The sequence below is a fragment of the Natrix helvetica genome (genome assembly GCF_964273705.1).
Source record: "Natrix helvetica genome assembly, chromosome: 3".
NCBI lineage: Eukaryota > Metazoa > Chordata > Lepidosauria > Squamata > Natricidae > Natrix > Natrix helvetica.
Window position 1 is genome coordinate 87,102,988 of NC_138549.1, and position 20,154 is coordinate 87,123,141.

Sequence of the window (20,154 nt, forward strand, 5' to 3'; positions counted from 1 at the left end):
ACTGCTCATTATCTGTTGCCTTTAAAGCAAAGTCTCAAAAAATAGTTAATACGTTTTATTGATTAGTTATTCATTACAGTTTTGTTTTTGGTTCTGGAAAACATAAACCTGTAATATAAAGGTTGTGACGGAATTGGCACTGAAGAGACAGAGCTAATTTTTGTACTAGCTGACCGAAGTGAGAAGAGATGGGTTACTTAGCTACAAAAAAAAAAATTCCTTGAGGTAACCAGTCCGTGGCTTTGTTTTCCCACGTTATGCAGTAGATTCTTTGATAGAGATGTGTGAGTTTAACTGTGACGAATGACTAATGAGAGAAATGTTTTAAATTACTATTGAAATCACTCTGTCAGGCATGAACAACCAGGATCACACGTGAAGAGTCCAAATAGCTGGTTTATTGCTCAAGCCTAAACACAGGAATATTCTGACAGTTTGTACCTGGCTAAGATTAGTTAAGATTCAACAGCAGTAAAGGGGAAATTGGAGTTTGCCCTCTTATGCCGTTGTAGGGATTCCATACTAATTCCTTGCTTGACTCCACCCCTTGGCTCTGCCAATCTCTCTCCAACATATCCACAGCTTCAAAAAATGAAAATTAAACTAAGTTTGTCTGCAGGATTACAAAAAGCAGTGAAAGACACATTGTGGAAGACGGGGGGCGGGGGGGGGGGAGGAAAAGTAGAAACGAAAGCCTATCTATAGGGAGAGAGAGAGAGAGAAAGCAAAAGTGAATAGATGTGAAATAAGAAGGTGCTCAACTATAATAATAGATAAAGGATTTCAGAAGGAAGGGCATTCATCAGGAACAAGCTGTAAGAGAAAGGGTCAAAAAACTTAACATAAGGTCAGAAAAATGGAGAAAGAAGAAAATTGAACTTGACAGATCTGCACAGATTTTGTACTGTTACCTTTATTTATTTTTTCTCCTTCAACTTCACTTCAGGTTTCTTAGGCCTTTCCTTAAAAGTCTCTGTGGTTTTAGTAGACTGGATCTATCTTTTTTTTTTTTTTTGTCTTTTCCTTCAGTTTTTGTAGAGGAAAATTTCCAGTCTTCATAATAAAAAGTTTGTCTCCAATCTTCATAATCAGGAAAACAATATACAGAAACAATTATTTTGATCATGGAGAGGAAAACAAAAACACTACACCAAAGGATATAATTATGTCCAAATGGATATACTGTCTTGGAAGTGTTCCTTGGCAGAACAGTTGTGCCACATCAAGGAAGTTCCTTGTGACCAGCTACATCTTATCCTTGACTTACGACCATAATAAAGATCAAAATTTGCTAAGCAAGGTGGTGGTTAAGAGGCTTTTTTGTCACAGTTCTTAAGCCAGGGGTGTCCAAACTTGGGAACTTTAAGACTTGTGGACTTCAACTCAACTTCAATCCCCAGCATGGCTGGCTGGGGAATTCTGGGAGTTGAAGTCCACAAGTCTTAAAAGTTCCCAAGTTTGGACACCCCTGGCTTAAGCTAATCACTGTTAAATAAATCATGCGGTCATTAACTAAATCCAGCTTCCCCCTTTAATTTTGCTTGTCTGAAACTGACTAGGAAAGGTTGCAACTAGTAATCACATGACCCCCAGGATGCTCTAATCATCATAAATATGAACCAATTGCCAAGTGCTCAAATTTTGATTGTTGTAATCATGGGAACTAATCATAAGTCACTTTTTTCAATGCCATTGTAACTTTGAATGGTTGCTAAATGAATAGTTGTAAGTCAAGGAATAGCCTGTAATGGTTGAACTAGTATCTTTTAGTAGAGCTATCTGCTGCTGAAATATGAATTACAGTAGTATCTGTTGTTGGGTTGTTTTTAAAGAAATGCATATTTTAAATAATGTTTTCACCAGTATTAAGCTACCAAAATATAAGGTTCCATAGACAGATGCTGATAATCATTGGACCCCATTCAGTTACACTTTGCATCAAATATTCTTTGAAAGTCAATTCCCTCTGGAATGAGGAAAGTTAATCTATAATATTGTACATATTTTAGAATGGGATATTGAGGTAGAACAAGCAGCATTTTAATGAGAAAATGGTGCAAGAGGAATGAGCTGAATCATCACACTTCAAGATCAAAAAGCCTGCAGCTATGATTTTTGAAAATTGGGTAGGATAATACCAAGTATTTCTTTAAATATCACATGCTTAAAGTCACCTCTGGGTTAAGCCTTATTATTATTATAGTGCAAGGCTCATGAACAATGGTGGCTTGGTTAAAATTAGTTAAGTTGATTGACTACGTTCATAATAAAACTGAGGAAAAATTATTTATGACTACGTTCATAATAAAACTGAGGAAAAATATTCATGCTTGTTATTATAGTGTGGTTAAAGAACTGATCTAGGAACCAAGAGGCTATAAGTTCTAGTCCTATCGTAGTGATCCTGACGGGCCAGTCATTCTTTCTCAGCCCAACCCTCACAGGGTTGTTGTGGGGAAAACAGGAAGAAGAAAGAGTATTGAATACGTTTGCTGTCTTAAGTTGCTTATAAACAATAATAAAGGCAGGACAAAAATCAAATAAATAAATGTGTCTTTGATAGCACCAAATTGGAAAGAGTGTTAATGTGTTATATACTTATGTTCTGCAAGACTGAGTATATATGAGGTTTTCTGTAGCAATTTGGTGATTTCCAGAAGCACCATTATTGTTTTTTGAGTTGTTTAACAATTTGTAGAGCCAAGGTGGCGCAGTGGTTAGAGTGCAGTACTGCAGGCTACTTCAGCTGACTGTTAGCTGCAATTTGGCAGTTCAAATCTCAACAGGCTCAAGTTTGACTCGACCTTCCATCCTTCTGAGGTGGGTAAAATGAGGACCCAGATTGTTGGGGGCAAAATGCTGACTCTGTAAACCGCTTAGAGAGGGCTGTAAAAGCACTATGAAGCAGTATATAAGTCTAAGTGCTATTGCTATTGCATTATAATCTCCAAGGAAAAGATACATGCAACATTACCATTGTATAATAAAAATGTGATCTGCAGGGCTAAATTCAGTGTCATACTACAAGGGAACTCTTTCTGCAAAGAAGAAGAAAACGAGTGAACTTTGGAGGTCAAGGAAAGTTTTAGACCCCAATTCCAAGTGTATTTTCAAGACAGAAAGGCTATTGTAGTTGATTGATAGATAGATTGATTGCTATGTCTTCCCACCTCTCTTTGGCTGATTTTTGCAAAGCGAGCAGCCTGTTTTCTAGGCCAGAAAAGAAAAGAACAGCTGGCTGTGATCTTTTTGCCAACAAAGTGAAATGTTACAGAACCGCCTTTAAAAACTCTGGAAGAATTGTTACAGAGAGAAGTGGTAAAAAAAAAAAGACTGGTCAATTCTAGAGCAGTAATGCTGAATATAATTACTTCTCTAAGAGACATAATTGTCAGTATGCACACATAGCACTATTGATACTGTTCTTTTTCACCGAATAAGGAGCTATATAAAGTAAATACTTTTTAAGCTGAAATTTCACAACTGTCTCAATATATATCATTTTTCCTTCAAACTCCTGGACAAAGCAGCATGGCATTCATTAATGGCAACTAGTCTTCTGTGACTCATTTTTTTAAAAAAACAGGCTGAGCATGAAATACAAGTCTTGTGTATTTTGCCTTACAAACTGTGATTCATCAATTGTATATAATAGCAGCCATCCCACATTGCTTTTATGGCATTATCCTTTGGTAGCCCTGATGACTTCTTTCCGATGGCCTTGTTTATTTTCACAGGATGCGTCACTCATGGAGGCAAACTCGTTCAGTCCTTTAATGCCAACATCTCCATCTTCGATGACAAACCAGTACAAATTTGAGGATGAACCGGAAGGAAAGGATCTTTTCATAACTGTCGATGATCCAGAAAGCTATATTACTGCCATTGAGACTTTCATCACTTACAGAATTGTCACCAAGGTTTGTTTCCTCTTATAGCAAAGTACCACTTTTAAAAAAATATTAGGCCTTATAGATCTTGTCAGAGCAAACCATAATTTAATTATTAATTGACCAATCAGTAAATGCATAAGGTGCCCCAATTGCCATGGAAACATTGGGCAACTGATAATGTATGTTAAATGCAGTTTTAGACCAAAAAATGAAGAAAAATCAGCCATAACAATATCAACTTTTTTCTTCTTCTTTTTTTTCATAAGTTTTTTTTTTATTATTTTTCCCCTTCTACAACATATTACAATCATTATATCAACATTGTTAACATTGTTATATCATCATAGCTGTACATGTATCTAACATTTCGCTTCTATATTTACACTTATACACAGTTCTATAAATATTATATATATATTGTTTTTCGGCTTAATTAATTTTCTTGTTTTGCAGCCATTTGTACCACTTGTTCCAAATTTCATAGTATTCCGATTCTTCTTTATCTTTTAATTTCAGTGTTAATTTATCCATCTCTGCGCAGTCCAAAGTTTTTTTTTATCAATTTTTAACTGCTTGCTTTGGAGAACCCACAAATATAAAATAGTAATGAACTAAAAAAAAAAAAAACCTGGGTGACATATCATCCTGTTCCATGGCCTGGTAGAAGAGCGTGGATTTCATTTACATAATGCTCATAGCAAATTGTCAGGGTAAAGTGTTCAAAAGAAGACAGTAAGTTTTAAAAAGTAAATAAGAGCAGTTGTGACATTTGCATTAGTTCCAGAAAGTGATACAGTGCAAGCTTTTCAAACCAGGTGTTTTCCAGATTGCAGCTGTCCAAATTATAATTGCAACAGATTTCCAAAGAGATTCTGTTTGGACTTCCCTGACAGTAGTAGCAAACTGTTTTTGAAACTGCATGAAATTTCAAATGGGACTATATATTTACTTATTTATTTAAGCTATGTCTAACCTGCCTTCATTAAACTTATTCCTGATTGCAGATGGGACAGCAAATGTAATGCTTTTCAAGAAAAAAAAATGATGCAGCAAGCAGGTGCTCTAATTAGTTCTCAAGAAAATATAATGACTCTGTTTATAATTATACAGAGGAAGTTCCTTTATTTGTTTTTCAAGTTTCCAGGTCAGTCAGTTACAACTCCTCTGGGTAGCTTAGCAGCCAATTCTGTCTTCTCCCCATGTTGATAGAAACAAATGATTGACTTCCCCAAACATCCTACCTAAAGGTTGCATAAGAGCCATATTTTAATGCTATTCTAAAGGCAGTAATGGGAACGGGAGGGGGGTGGCTGCAGATGCCTAGAAGGATGGTGTTTTAAAGAGTAGGTGCTATGGCAGAGAAAGCCCATTTCCTGGGATTTGCTAGATGATATGACAAGGGAGGATTGTATATGTACATCCAAACTCCTATTTTGGTACTTGAAAATTGGATCTTCAAACATACAGGATGACAGTATTCAGAGGTAAATCTCTTCGCTTTTCATGGATTTTTTTTTATCACAAATGTAAGAAAAATGCTTTGGTGGGACATTAATTTTTCAGAAGCTGGGATGTGGCTACTTAAGCCATGTTCCTGTGCAACGCTAAGTTTAAATGTCCATCTTTTTAGCTATGCCTGCTGGCCCGTATTTTACTCTCCTGTGCAAGATGTCAGCCATGACCAGTGACATCATTGTTCAAGACAATTGATGAGACTCTTGGGGATAAACCATGTGTTATGACCGAACTGAGTGCCCTGGCAAGGAAAATGTGACAAGCACAAGCAGTCCAAAGAAAACATCCCAGACATTATGTAATCACAATTTGTGAACAAGTATAGAGTTGGAATGCAAAGAGATACAGCCATAGGAATAATTTCTAAACCCTAGGACTGAAGAAAAACTGAATTATTCAGTTAAAAAAAAATAACCCTGGTTTATATTGGTGATAAAGTAACTTGATGAGTCTTGGCTTTGTAACAGTTGTAAAAAGTTCAGAGGAAAACAAGCAACTGAATAGCAGGTACAACTCATTTGCTTTGCATTGAATATATTTATCATTTTCCCCAACTGTGTTTGTTTATCTGCAGCCTTTATGAATTACTTATGTTACTTACAGGATTTGGAAGATCTGTCAGGGAATACAAGCCCAAAACAGAATCTCTTGGGAGGTACATTGGAATTACAGTCCTAAGATCCTCTCTGTTGAAGAATTGAAACCATATTAGAAGACATGGATCTCACTGAGGAGAATTCTACATATTCTGTTACTAATATCAGCCAACACTTCTGATTATCATGTTCATTAAATTATTTGGATTCCTCTGTGCATGTTTGGCGCAAGATTGAAATGTGTTTACTGAGGAGAATCCTGTGCATTATCAACGTGACACAAAACTCTTTTTTAATTGAAAGAAAAGTTTCCTCATGTGTTAACTTTCTATCAAAATTCACCTGAACCAGATTTTCATCTTAAAGGATTATCTTAACTAGGATTTTAGGCCAAAATTCCTCATTCAAGCTGCTACAGAGGAACTCCCTAATAGTATCCAAAGGAGAGCATTTGGAATAGAGAGAGAGGGATTCACAGTATAATTATAATAAATGTTGACTGAAAAGGTTCAAAGTGCTATATAGATCAGAGTACAAAACAACAACAAAACCTCAGTATTTTTGCATTGTATAGATTGATTGCAACAAGAATCTAAATATTTGCATTGTAGCTAGGAAATATAATAATGCATGTAATATGGCTTCACACATTTGCTACATTCAGGAAATACTCGAAAAGTGTATATAAATGTGAAAGTATTTATGAAAAAATAGCTGAAAGAGTATCTAAATGTGAAGGTAATTTATGGACATACTTGAACATCTTTATCTGCTCAATTTGAAAAACATTCATTTCCTATTTATAATATTTAAGAATTTTCTTAGAGAAAAGAAGCGCCCTCATTTTGAAGCAGTTAAGTCCCAATTCTTTGTTCTTGGATTAAGATCAAGTCTGTGTGGCATATTGGCAAAAATGTGCCCAAACTAACAAGTATTACTCTTAATATTTAACAAGATATGCTAAGTATGCGATGGGCATGATTACGGCTAGCAACATAGCCTACACTTTATCTTATTAAAAATGTGTTACATAAAAATGTGATGATTCTACCTACAACTACAACATCCTTATGGAAGACAGTGACTTGGAATGCAAAAAGAGTTAATGATAAACAGCATGAATTAATAAGTGAAAGTAAAGAAAGAAAGTGTGTGTCTCTGAATTTCAGGGAAAGGAAAAGGAGTTAATACATCTGAATGAAGATGATTGCATCTCGTAGAGTGGAGTTAATGAGTATGTGCATAGTGTCTTTGGAATCCAAAGATATAGGTTTAATTTAATAGGTTTAATTGAGTGAATGGTTAATTGAATGAATGGCCTTAAATTGTATGTCAAAAAGTAGGAAGTTGTGCCATCTAGGTTATTAAGTGTATGAATGAAAGCAAGAATCCATACATTGGCAATGCTGCCTATTGTGCTACAGTGAATGCTGATAATTGAAGAATTAAAAATATCATTTGGGAAAGGTTATGCAACATTCAGAATTAATGGCAGTCTAATATGCTGTTAACTGATGTGAATGGATGAATAGCAACATGCTGAGAAAATGCAGGAAAAAAGTGATTAGGCCATTGAGAAACCTTGCTTAGAAAAAGATCTTCTGTTAATTTCAAATACCTATTTTAATCATAAGCACATCCGTTTATACACCTGAAAAGGCATGGAAGAAAAAAAAAGTGACTGATTTTATTGTTTGTGATGAAAATCTATGAGCATTAGTGAAGGAATCAAGAGTAATGAGAGATTTTGAATATGGAGCAAATCACTACTTGGCACTACCAAGAGATAATCTTGGGAAATAGGGAAAGAAAATATAGACATTTGAGAATATGAAAATAGAATGACTGCAGGGAGTCCTACATGAAAAAGCATTAGGAAATAGCTTAATTTTGCCTCACGAAGAATAAACATAAAGAGGACATGGAAGGTGTTTGGTACTAATTAAAAAGATTTATATTAGAAAGTTCCATGGACATATGTGAAGTTACGTGAATAGGAAATGCGTTGTAGGATGATTGTTGAAATGATAGCGAAAGTGGTGAAGAAAAATAATAATACATATAAAGAGAATGAATGCTATAAAAACCGAGGATGAGATAAATAGATTGTGTAATGTGTATAGAAGAAAAAAAAAGATGTGAAGAAAATAGTCAAAGAGTGCAAACAGCTCTTAGAATTAAAAGAGATGGGGAGAATGTAAAACAATTATGATGGAAACAAAATTGGCTTTGGAAGTGGGTGAAGAAAGGTAAACCAGGAATTGTGTCTGGAATGAACCTGAACTGAAGGAATCTTGGAAGGGGTATCTTAGATATTTAAATGGGTATGTTAGCTAAAAAAATGAAATTGAAACAAATCATATAAAGAGTACAGTGTGAAGGAAAAAAATGATGAAAAGGAAGTCACAAGTACTGTGAGAATGTTGAAAAATGATTACCATATTTTTTGGAATATAGGATGCACCTTTCCCCCCCCCCCCCAAAAGAGGGTGAAAATCTGGGAATACAGCATTTTTGACCTACCGAAACCCTGCCCCCTTTGCAAAAAACGAGGCATGCAGAGGGTTTGGGAGGCCCGCAGAGTAAAAAAAAACTTTTTTTTTTAATTTTCCCCTTCAAAATCGTGGTGCGTCTTATACTCCGGTGCATCTCATAGTCGGAAAAATACGGTAGGCCAAATGATGTAATTGGAGAAATACTGAAATATGTTTGGTTAAGGAGTGTCTGTATGACTTGGTTAAAATGTGTTTGAAGACTCTATGCACACCTGACATTTGGAATATATCCCTCTTGTATAAAAGGAAAGTAGCGAGAGTGAATCCCAAAATCATAGCAATGTTGATGCGTTAACATTAAGCTTGGAATATGTTTGACATGTTTGATTAAAAGGGTACAAGAGATGACAATGAGCAAAACTAAAGAAGTGCAATGTGGCTTTATGCCAAGTAAGGAATTTAGAGGGCATAGTTTTGTTAATCAGCAGATCACTGAGAAATATTTGAATGTGAGAAAGCAGGTTTATTGCACATGTGTTGATTTACAGACTTGAATTACAGTAGGTTTTGTGTCATCTGGAGTTAATAGTTCTTTCTAATTACAGGAATAGTATATCACTGTCATCTTATAAGACTCAGTAGATATCTGATGGGACTCTGTTTCGGTACCTGCCCTCTGAAACAGCACCCTTTCAGAAACTCGGCCCCCACACTAGTCTCTCTCATGCTGGCTTTAAAAACTTGATTCTTTTCTCAGATGTTGGGTCCATGATAAGATGGCTTTGCTATTATCTGTCTGTTATTTTCCCTCTTTGACCATCTTTTGCTTTTTATGGTTTTGATTAATTTACTGATCTGTTATGTTTTTAGTTCGTACGCTACCGTGAGATGTGTTGAGTGGGTGAGCTCCAAATTAGATAGATAGATAGATAGATAGATAGATAGATAGATAGATAGATAGATAGATGATAGATAGATAGATAGATGATAGATAGATAGATAGATGATAGATAGATAGATAGATAGATAGATAGATAGATAGATAGATAGATAGATGATAGATAGATAGATAGATAGATGATAGATGATGATAGATAGATGATAGATAGATAGATAGATAGATAGATAGATAGATAGATAGATAGATGATAGATAGATAGATAGATAGATAGATAGATAGATAGATGATAGATAGATAGATAGATAGATAGATAGATAGATAGATTGATCGATCTTTGGTGGTGCAGTGGTTAAAATGCGGTATTGCAGGCTAACTCTGCTCACACTGCCAAGAGTTCGATTCCTTCTTTCCTGATTGGCTCAAGGTTGACTCAGCCTTCCATCCTTCCGAGGTAAATAAAATGAGGACCCAGATTATTGGGGTGCAATAAGCTGACACTGCAAGCACTGTGAGCCGGTATATAAATCTTAAGTGCTATTGCTATAAAAACATAAACGGAACTTTATTAAATGACAGAACATTGAGCAGGGAGAAAGGTACTGTGGGATTTCTCCTTAATTATTTAATGTATTTATGGTTAAATACATAAGGAATTGTAGAAGTCAGATCTTAAGGATATATTACTTGGGGATGGGAATATGCCTGTCCTTTTGTGTACAACAGATATCATGTTGCCGATTGAGATAAATTATACGATGCCATGCAAAATATGGTTCTGAAAATTAATGCATCAAAGTCCAAAGTAGTTGTGTTTGATGGGGAACATTGAGAGAATGATGTCGTTATGCATATGTTTAAAAAAAACCAAAGCAACTAGATGGATTTGTGTATTTTGGTCAACTATTTACAAAAATGGGGAATTGGTTTTGAAATATGTACAATAAATGATGATAGAAAAGTAGTGAGTGGTATGTAGCCTGCTCTAGGGTAGGAGGATTTGTAGAACAAGATGGCTGTAAATCTGTGTCTGTAGAATTTGTTACAGGAAGTAAGCATTTGGTATATTAGGAAAAACAGTAAAGTAAGCGGAATGTAGTAGGAACATTGTACCCAATAAGTGTTCGTGGTCAAACAAGAAAGAAAAGTCCAAGACTCTATGCTCAGTTGATGAATGTGGATTTGATACAAAAATAAATGACCCATACCACAGAATATGCTTTAATCATATAGAGAAAATGAAAGAGGATTGAATTGCAGAACAAGTATATAACAGGAGAGCGAGTGGAGTAAAAAGAAAGAAGACCTGGAAAGTTTTATGGTTCAGTGGATTTGATATGGTATTGGAAAAGGGAGTGGTGAGAACAAAAGTCAGTGGCTGAAAGATTCAGTATATAAACGTAATGATTATAATAGCATTTTGCAGGGATAGAAAGATATGGAGATGTATTGTGAATGATATTAATATAAACTAGATTTAACTTTTTCTTTTTTTTCTTCATGCCTACATTTCTTTGACTTTCTGTTTCTTCTTGTTTTATTCCTTCTTTGCACTTTGCATGTGATTGCTTATCCCAGAAGGGAATAGTGCAATTGGAGTTCAGGTAGGCATTTATGAATCAATTTAAATCAAAGTTAACATATACTGCTACAGGAAATCTTGGTTTATACTGGACTGAAGAGAAGCGTCAATATGTTTCCACATTGTATACATATTCTAGATTATTCCTTTACATGCAGTCTTTTCATTTCAACCCTATATTTATCCACAACTTGTGCTTAAGTATTTTGGAGCTACATGTTGGCAACCATATTTTCTTTCCCATGTTCCTGCTCTAGGACAGCCAATTCATGCATGATTTCTCTTTGGAAGTGAGCCTTTCTATATCTTCTAGGGCTCAAGTTTTGTACCATTTCAAGATCTCTGGCATTTCTTCTAAAGTTGTTGGAAAGCTTAGTTTGGAACAGCCTTCTTCAAGTGGTGCCCTCCAGATGTAGAGTGCAAAGATTTTTATGCTAGAATATTATGTAAAATTTTAGAACATGCATGGTTAAAGGGCCTGCTTGATGCCCAGAGTTGTATAGTACCCGAGTTATTGCTTGGAAGAATCAGCTTAAAGTAGTGAGAAAGTTATATGGGCAGGTTTTAGATCACAAATATTCAGTGAAAGGAATGAAAAAAAGCATCTGGTCTTAGGGAGTTTGACCTGGACTACAAACAAAACCTGAATGATGAATCCTATCCATTGTGAATTCTCAGTATTATATATGATTTCATTTGGTTCCTTCCCTAGTCATATATTATTATTGCGACCATATATGTAACACAAGTTTCTCATTCTCATTTTGTTTTGTTTTCTACTTTATGGTTTTCTTTTCAGACAACTCGTGGTGAATTTGACTCCAGTGAGTATGACGTTAGAAGACGCTATCAGGACTTTCTTTGGTTGAAAGGAAGACTTGAAGAAGCGCATCCAACACTTATTATTCCTGTAAGACTTTTTATTGACTTCCATAGAAAACTGGGTTCCAGAGATAGAGCAGGAAAATTGGCAACGGTCAATTTTACCAGAGAACAGAGTTTTGGGACTGTTTCCCTATCGGGTTCGTTATAATGAGACAACCGACTTTTTGTAAAGTGAATGATGGAATCATGCCATTTTATTTCAATCATGTTTTGTGAATCTTGCCCCCAAGTCAGACAAAGTTGCTAAAGTGAAAATGTGGATATGTTAGCAAAGATTTCTCCCTACCCACCTTCTGTGTTACTTTTGTGCCGATACAGAAAGAGCCATGAGTCATTCCATTTTAAGGCATAGTATGCATAGAAATTGTATTTTTAGAGTTGCGGTTTAGGTATCTATGCATGAATGCACCTTAATTAGTTTCATTCTTCACTTCTTTCTTTCTTTAGCCATTGCCTGAAAAATTCATAATGAAAGGAGTTGTGGAACGATTTAATGACGAATTCATTGAAACAAGAAGGAAAGCTTTGCATAAGTTTTTAAACCGGATTGCTGATCATCCTACTTTAACTTTTAATGAGGACTTCAAAATTTTTCTTACTGCACAAACAGAGGTAATGAAACCTTCAGATATTCAACTAATAGTTAATGGGGAAGCCAGATTCATTTAACAACCAGGTTTGCTAACTTAACAACTGCAAAGATTCACTTAACAACTGTAGCATGAAAGGTCATAAAATGGGGGAAACCTCTCAATTAGCAACATAAATTTTGGGCTCAGTTGTGATTGTAGGTCAAGGGCCTCCAGGGGGTGAACCTACCAATATTGCTTCCTTCTCCTATTTTCCCCACAACAACAATTCTGGGATATTAGTCGGGTTGACTGACCCAAAGTCACCCAACTGGCCTTCATGGCTGAAGGGAAACTGGAACTCACCATTTTCTGGCTTCTATGCCAGCACATTCACCACTACACCAAATTTTCCTCCCTTATTGCTACTTTCCCCTCCTGGCCTTACAGAGAGATTCTCACAGGAGACTGGCCAGAAGCTTAATACAGTCAAAATGGAAAACACTGGTTGTGGTTGCATGTAACACAAAGACAGATTATGGCGTTATAATCATGAGCTGCATTTATGCATTCGCCTTTCAGTGTAGTTTCAAGTTTTGCTATAGATAGATGTTTAGATGTTTGGGGACAAAACGGATTGCATGAATATTGTGATGTAATTGTGATTTTATGCTTTTAATTGCTGTTCACTTAATCTAAAATAAAACCATAATGTTACTTTTGTTGATTTATTGATCATTGATTAAATGGTGACATTCAAAGAAATCTTCAGAGGAAGTCAGGTGACAGCTGTTCTTAGTGACTCTGTGTGATTCGTTTTTCTTGCCATGTATATTTATACATCCAAACTAGACTATGTTGTTTCTGTGTGTCATATATGTGGATATATGCATGTTTTTTGTTTGTTTATATTTTTGTCATGTTTACGAAGTGTAAATTGGAGGTGGAGACGCTTTGAGAGCTCTATGGAACAAAATTTCATTTTAACATATGCCGATTAGTGTACATTTAAAGCAGGGGTGAAATGCTACCAGTTCAGGCTGTTTCGCCCGAACCGGTAGCAAAGATGTCAGCTGTTCTGCCAAACCGGTAGTAAAAAAAATGCCCGATGCCATTTTGATGCTCTGCACATGCTCACATTGCTACCGAACCAGTAGCAAAGGTAAGTGGCTTTCACCTCTGATTTAAAGTAACAATAAAGTTATTTAAAGTTATTTTAAGTCTAAGTTTGTGAAGCACATAATCCTGTTATGTATGACCTCAATATTGTTTTGACATTGTGCTCGGGATTCTGCTGTGGATGTGGGCTTTCGTTACATTAAATTGATTCTACAATAAGAGCCATTTATCCATCCTGAAATTTGATTTCCTCCTTTAATTTTTAGGAACTTTCATCTCACCGGAAGCAGGGCCCTGGCTTACTTAGCAGAATGGGACAAACAGTCAAGGCAGTGGCTTCATCAATACGAGGGAGTGCTGTGAAAAACCGCCCGGAAATATTTACAGAAATGAGTGACTATGTGGATGTGTTTAACCAGAAAATCAATCTATTGAACAAAATCTCCCACCGAGTTTACAAAGAAAAAAAAGGTTGGTGGACAAGGGGGGGGGGAGAAACTAATCCTGGGGTATATAGATTGACCATGTTTCCCCCTGCCAAATATTAAAGCTTCATAGCAAGACAAGTTGTAGACCTATAGCTTTTTTTCCCCCTGTTCTGTGCACCTGACAAATGGAAAATCGCAGGGAATACTTTTTTCTCTGAAATAATTCCAGCAGAACTATTGGTTTTTACAGCTTTGACACTGACATGGAGTAAAAATGGAAGAAGTTAACAGCTGCTCCTGTAAGTCCTGACTTCAGTGTAAGAATGGGAGTTAGTCCACATTTTTAATTGAATTATAAAGTACTGTGTTTCCCTGAAAATAAGACAGGGTCTTAGTTTCTTTTGATGCCCGAAATAAGTGCTTGGCCTTATTTTCAGGGAGGTTTTATTATTTTTGAGGTGCAGGAGGCTCCTTAACCTTGGCCCGCAGCCTGTGGATCAGCTGGTCCAGAAAGGGCCGGACGTTCTGTCTCTATTTCTGGCACACTCTTGCCAGCCCTAGTGTCGCTGATCCTGCCACTCTTTTTGTGGCCACCAATAGGAGAAGGAGCGCAGTAGCTAGGGTTTGCAGTAGCAGCCTCTGCGAGGCTGTTCCGCGTGGATGGCAGATTCATGTGGGGCACGTGGGGCATGTTCCCCCCTTCCCTCCCAGGAAATGGGGACTGGCTGCGCATGCATTTAAATATTTTAGGGGAAGGCGTATTTTAGCGCATGCGCTCAAAAGCCTGATTGGGCTTATTATCCGGGGAGGTCTTATTTTTGGGGAAACAGAATATTATAAAATACAAAATACAAAGTAAATAGGAAAGGAGTAGGTGGGGTAGGAAAGGAAAAGTGAGGAAAGATAAGAAAAAGAAAGAAAAAGAACCATTGACTTCTGACTCTCTCTGTTACAGTAAAATAAGGCATTAACATCAAATCACAACTTTTTAATTTTTCATAATATTACAAACAGGCAATTTCTATAAAGATCTATCAGTCTAATCGGTAAAACCCAAAGTCAGAATTTCATTCTTTTCCACATCGAGCATGAATTGATGTGGGAAGGAGGGTATAAGGATAGAAGTTAGGATCACCCTTTTCCTTCTTCCTTTGAAAGGAACTGTCTGAGAAAATGCTGTATGGAGATGGGCAGAAACTGGTTGGTGTCCTTTTCAGATAATTTGCACCCTGCCACCAAAAGTGCCACTTAACCGTCATAGGAGCTATTTGCTGTCCGTGGCAGATCTCTCACACCAATTCATCTAATGCCTGGTTACTTGGCCAATCACTCAGAGCTTTAAAAAGAAAGGAAGGAAAGAAGGAAGGAGAGAGAGAAAAGAAAGAAAGAAGAAAGAAAGAAAGAAAGAAAGAAAGAAAGAAAGAAAGAAAGAAAGAAAGAAAGAAAGAAAGAGAAAGGGATTGCCATCTCCTGTGGAGAGAACAATTAAGAATGTGGGTGATGTTTTCAGAAAGACACATGGCCAACCGTATGGATCAACTTCGCCTTGGTTTCCAATCTGTTTCCCACGTCGCTGAATTTTGTTAAAAATCCATCAATATAATTTTTTCTCCCATTTAAGAAGATTGCAGCTTGGGAAAGAAGAATTGGCTTTTCTTTCCTTATGTGCTGTAGCTCCCAGAAAAATCCACCCACCTACCCCATTGCTTTTTAGATTACAGGTTTCAGATTTAAAATTTTAGGCTGGTACCAGTAAAAGGAAGTTTCCTAAAGAAAATGCTGTATGTATGCGAGTGAACAAGGGAGCAGGTGAATTTTCAGGCACAGAAAGAAGCGGAAGATGCTTAATTTTCTATCCCCTTAACACTGAGCTCCCCTAAACATAAGCCCAATTCCTTACATGATAATTAAGCTTGGGGGGGGGGGGGGGACACCAGTTCATAATGGTGCCAAATGGATAGTATTTTCAATTCTTAATTGCCAGGAAGAGGAGTATTGCCTTGTAGTTATATTCACATGCACGTAGTAATTATATACATTGCCTTCAGCTTGTAAATAAAAGCCTATATATATACTACTACTACTAAAGAATAAGTAAAGTAAACTTTAAGAAGGAAAACATTGGCAGCAATGTATAAGAAGTTTTGCCGGAGGTGGTCTTGCATTTTGTCCATGGTCTGTGTTCTTTTTCAAAAAAAGCTTTTTGTTGTTGTTGTTAAAAAAATTAACAGATGGTTCAGGACTACTGTATCATTAAAACAATCCCTTCCTTCCCCCACCCCCTCGGGAAAAAGCATTTTACCAGGTTCAGAGCAATAATCGTGCCAACGGTTTTACAAGAAAAAGATTGTTTTCTGAATTCCGAGCTATGGAGAAATCTGTTGCACAGAGGCACACCCACAGTGTAGGATTTTGGCAATCAGCCTTGTCAATCCTGGAAAGGGGGAGGGAAAATAATGCCAGGAGGTTGCTATGGAAGCCAATATGAAATACGAAAAGCCAATCCAGGAATTCTTCAGGATTTTAAGGACAAATTAACAGATTTATCAGTGCATATGCTTTTTGTGAGCAAGCTTTTATTCTGGGTACATAAATGATGTTAAATGTTCTGTGTGCATACCCTTAATATAGCTCCTTTTTTAAAAAATTATCATTTATATATTGTTTTTCAGATTTTTTAAAAAGTGCTTCAGGCCCAATATTTTAATAATTCTTACATGGATTTTATGTAGCAATTCACATACTAAGCTACTACCATTTCCATAGTTCATAATATATTTTGAATGCAAAAGCAAAAGTTTTTTTTTTTAATTTAAAGCTGGCTTAAACTTGCATCCATATGTTTGAATATCCTTAAGTGGAAATCTTTTGCAAATTGATGTGTGGTAAGATGGTCCCAAATTTCTTAATTAATTAATTCAACTTACACTGCCTGGTAGCAATTCTAGACAACTTAGAATCATTAAAATCCAATAAAAACATTAAAACAATAATTGATAACATTAATTACATCCCTGCGACCAATTCGCTCGCACAGAGAGGGACTCCTCCAGGTGCCGTCCACCAGACAATGTCGGGGGGCGGCGTCTAGGAGCAGAGCCTTCTCTGTAGCGGGCCCAGCCCTATGGAATGACCTTCCCCCGGATATTAGGACCACCTCTGACCTCCGCGCCTTCCGGATAAAGCTCAAGACCCACCTATTCCAAGTAGCTGGCCTGGCTCAACCATAGTTCGTTCACTCTGCTCCTGACGGGTTTTTAATTTTAATCTTGTGGTTTTTGGAATTTATTAGGGGATTTTAAATTGTGTTTTTAATTGTCTTCATTCATCTGCCTACCTCCTCCATGTACACGTATTTGTTTATTTTGTGTGTGTATTGTCCATATTGTATTTTATGTGTTTTTTACTGTACGCCGCCCCGAGTCCTTCGGGAGAGGGTGCGGCTAAGAAATAAATTTTATTTATTTATTTAATTTAGTTAAAGTAGACAAAGATGAGAAGGAAGGGGAAAAGATGCAGGTAAACTTCATTTAATGACCAAAATTAGGACTGGAACTCTGCTGCTAAGCAGTGCAGTAGTTAAGTGAAACATCCTGTGACTGTACCACAACTGTTCAGCTGCAGTCATTAAGCAAATCATTCAGGTCATTAAGTGAGACATTGCGTGATCATAATTTGGGATTTTACTACCAACTTCTCTATTAACTTTGCTTGTTGGAAGCTGGCTGTGAAGCCCACAAATTGTGATCATGTGACTGCAGGCTGCTATGACATTAATAAACACATACCAATTGTGAAGTGTCTGAATCACAGTCTCCTGACCCTGGGTCACTTTGATAGTTGTAAGTTTGAGGACCTGTCAAAAAGTTACTTTGTTACCACCAATGTAACTTCAAACATTTGCTAAACAGGTCAGTTGTTAACTAGGGATGACCTGTCTCTACTATTGAACTTTTTGATTCTATATGAAAAGCTGTGGTGGCGAAATGGTTAGAATGCAGTACTGCAGGTTACTTCTGCTGACTGCCGGCTGCCAGCCGTCGACAGTTCGATTCTCGCCGGCTCAAGGTTGATTCACCCTTCCATCCTTCCAGGCTCAGTAAAATGAGATTGTTGAGGGCAATATGCTGTAAACTGCTTAGAGAGGGCTTTAAAGCACTGTGAAGTGGTATATAAGTGCTATTGCTTCTGCTATATGCCAGCATTTCAGATTGTAGTACAGGCAGTCCTCGATGTATGACCATAATGGAGCCCAAAATTTATATTGTTAAGTAAGACACTTGTTAAGTGAGTTTTGCTCCATTTAACAACCTTTCTTTCCATAGTTGCTAAGCGAATTAATTCAGTTGATAAGTTAGTAACCCGGTTGTTAAGTGAAACTGGCTTCCCTATTAACTTTGCTTGTCAAAAGGTTGTAAAAGTTGCTCCCATGACCTTGGGACAATGGTCCCAGCAATGGTCCTAAGTATGAACCAGTGGCCAAGCAACTGAATTTTGATCACATGAGGCATGGGGATGGTACAAAGGTGGTAACTGTGAAAAATGGTCATAAGGGACTTTTTTCAGTGCTGTTATAACTTTGATTGAAATAACTGTTGTAAGTGTGGGACTATCTGTATTCTTCAGAAAGAGTTTCTGTTTCTTTATGATAATTGCTTGGGAGATTATGAAGTCCTGAGTGTCTTTTCTCTCCCTCCCTCCCCCCCTCTTTTTCCCCAAGACTATTTTTATGAAATGAAAGAATTTGGTCCAATTCACACACTCTGGTCTGCTTCGGAAGAAGATCTGGAAGATACATTAAAAGGAATGGCTACAGGCATTGACCAGTGTTGCAAAGCTGCAGACAAATGGATGGCCGCTCTGTCCGAAAGTTTCTTCCCTGTCATACATGAATATTTGCTTTATAATGAAATATTGATGGTAAGATGGGTTGGGAGCTGTTAAACAGCTGAATTTCCTCTGATGTCATTGCTGCAATGGATGCTCTCATGAGTTGCCGGTGTGTCTTTCTTAGTCAGTGCTAGTAGTGTAGCCCTGCAGGAAAGGATTATATTGTATTTTCTTTTCCTGCATGATGCCTATGTGCTTTCCTACAAAATATACCTCTTTCTTCTCTTAACTATACATGATCTACAGGTCCCTAGGAAGAAAATTGCAAGAAGGCGACAGAGAGCCATGATTATAAAGCTAGTTAGTTTGGGGGAGGTTGTTTTGTGAGTATCAATGATTGTTTTAACAATAGAATATTGTAGGTTTCCAGAGTATATAAGTCTTCACATTTGAACTTCCTTCTGCATGAGATGGCTGGGTAACTGTTTGGAAAGGAGGGATTCCATTTGAATTGAGGTACTTTTTAAGTCACAGAAAGAATATCTATAGACATTTGTACATTATAAACAGTAGTGGGACTCAAATAATTTAACAACCGGTTCTCCCAGGGTCAGGTTGGCTGTTGTGGGAGGCGTGGCCCATCCCCATCCTCCAGCTCCGCTGCCCATGCAAGACAATCTTCCCGCGATGGCCAACCTGACCCTGGGTGACCCGGTTGTTAAATTACCCTCCCCCCGCCCCCCAATATCAAAGTGGATCTTCTGCGCTGCAGTGGAGAAATGGGAAACCGAGTGGCCAGCATGAGGGAAGGAGGAAGAGCAGGGAGAAAAAAGTGCCAGCTGCTCCATTGCCCATTTTTCCATTGCAGCACAGCATCCAGGATCCACTTTGATAGCAGGAGGGAGGCGGTGTAATTTAACAATCGGTTCGCCTGAACTGGTGCGAACCAGCTGAATCCCACCACTGGTTATAAACCTACTTTTGTATGGGTCTCTACAAGGAATGCAGTTTTTCATAGCTCCTCAGTTCCATGAGAAATAAGTCAAAAGAATTCCAGATGAAAATAATCCATAACAGATCTTTTTTTAAAAGTCTACAATGGCTCAGTATCCTTCCTACTCCTGGGCATGGGAAAATAGGCAGGGTTTCAGCAACTTTCTGAGTATCATGGGGAAACAGCAATATGGATCACTGCTGGGATGCTTTTCCATAGGGGAGGCAACATGACAGAAAGTAAAGGACACTGTTCAATTGAAGAATCTGGAGTATATCTACGCTGCCTGATCATACAGGATAGGCAGCAACTATTGGAGATACAGTGGTCCTTCAAATACTCAGGCCCTG

General features: G+C 37.2%; 1 protein-coding gene across 2 annotated transcripts in view; it reads left to right on the top strand.

Annotated features, from left to right (window-relative positions):
* SNX7 (sorting nexin 7) overlaps nucleotides 1–20,154 on the top strand; it is a 56,102-nt gene that overhangs the window by 15,789 nt on the left and 20,159 nt on the right. The window contains exons 2-6 of one of the 2 annotated variants that reach the window (XM_081946561.1): nucleotides 3,738–3,920; nucleotides 11,779–11,889; nucleotides 12,312–12,476; nucleotides 13,819–14,023; nucleotides 18,701–18,900. In XM_081946561.1, coding sequence (XP_081802687.1) covers nucleotides 3,738–3,920; nucleotides 11,779–11,889; nucleotides 12,312–12,476; nucleotides 13,819–14,023; nucleotides 18,701–18,900 — 864 coding nt within the window. The remainder of the gene's footprint in view (nucleotides 1–3,737; nucleotides 3,921–11,778; nucleotides 11,890–12,311; nucleotides 12,477–13,818; nucleotides 14,024–18,700; nucleotides 18,901–20,154) is intronic. The other variant, XM_081946562.1, reaches the window with a different exon arrangement.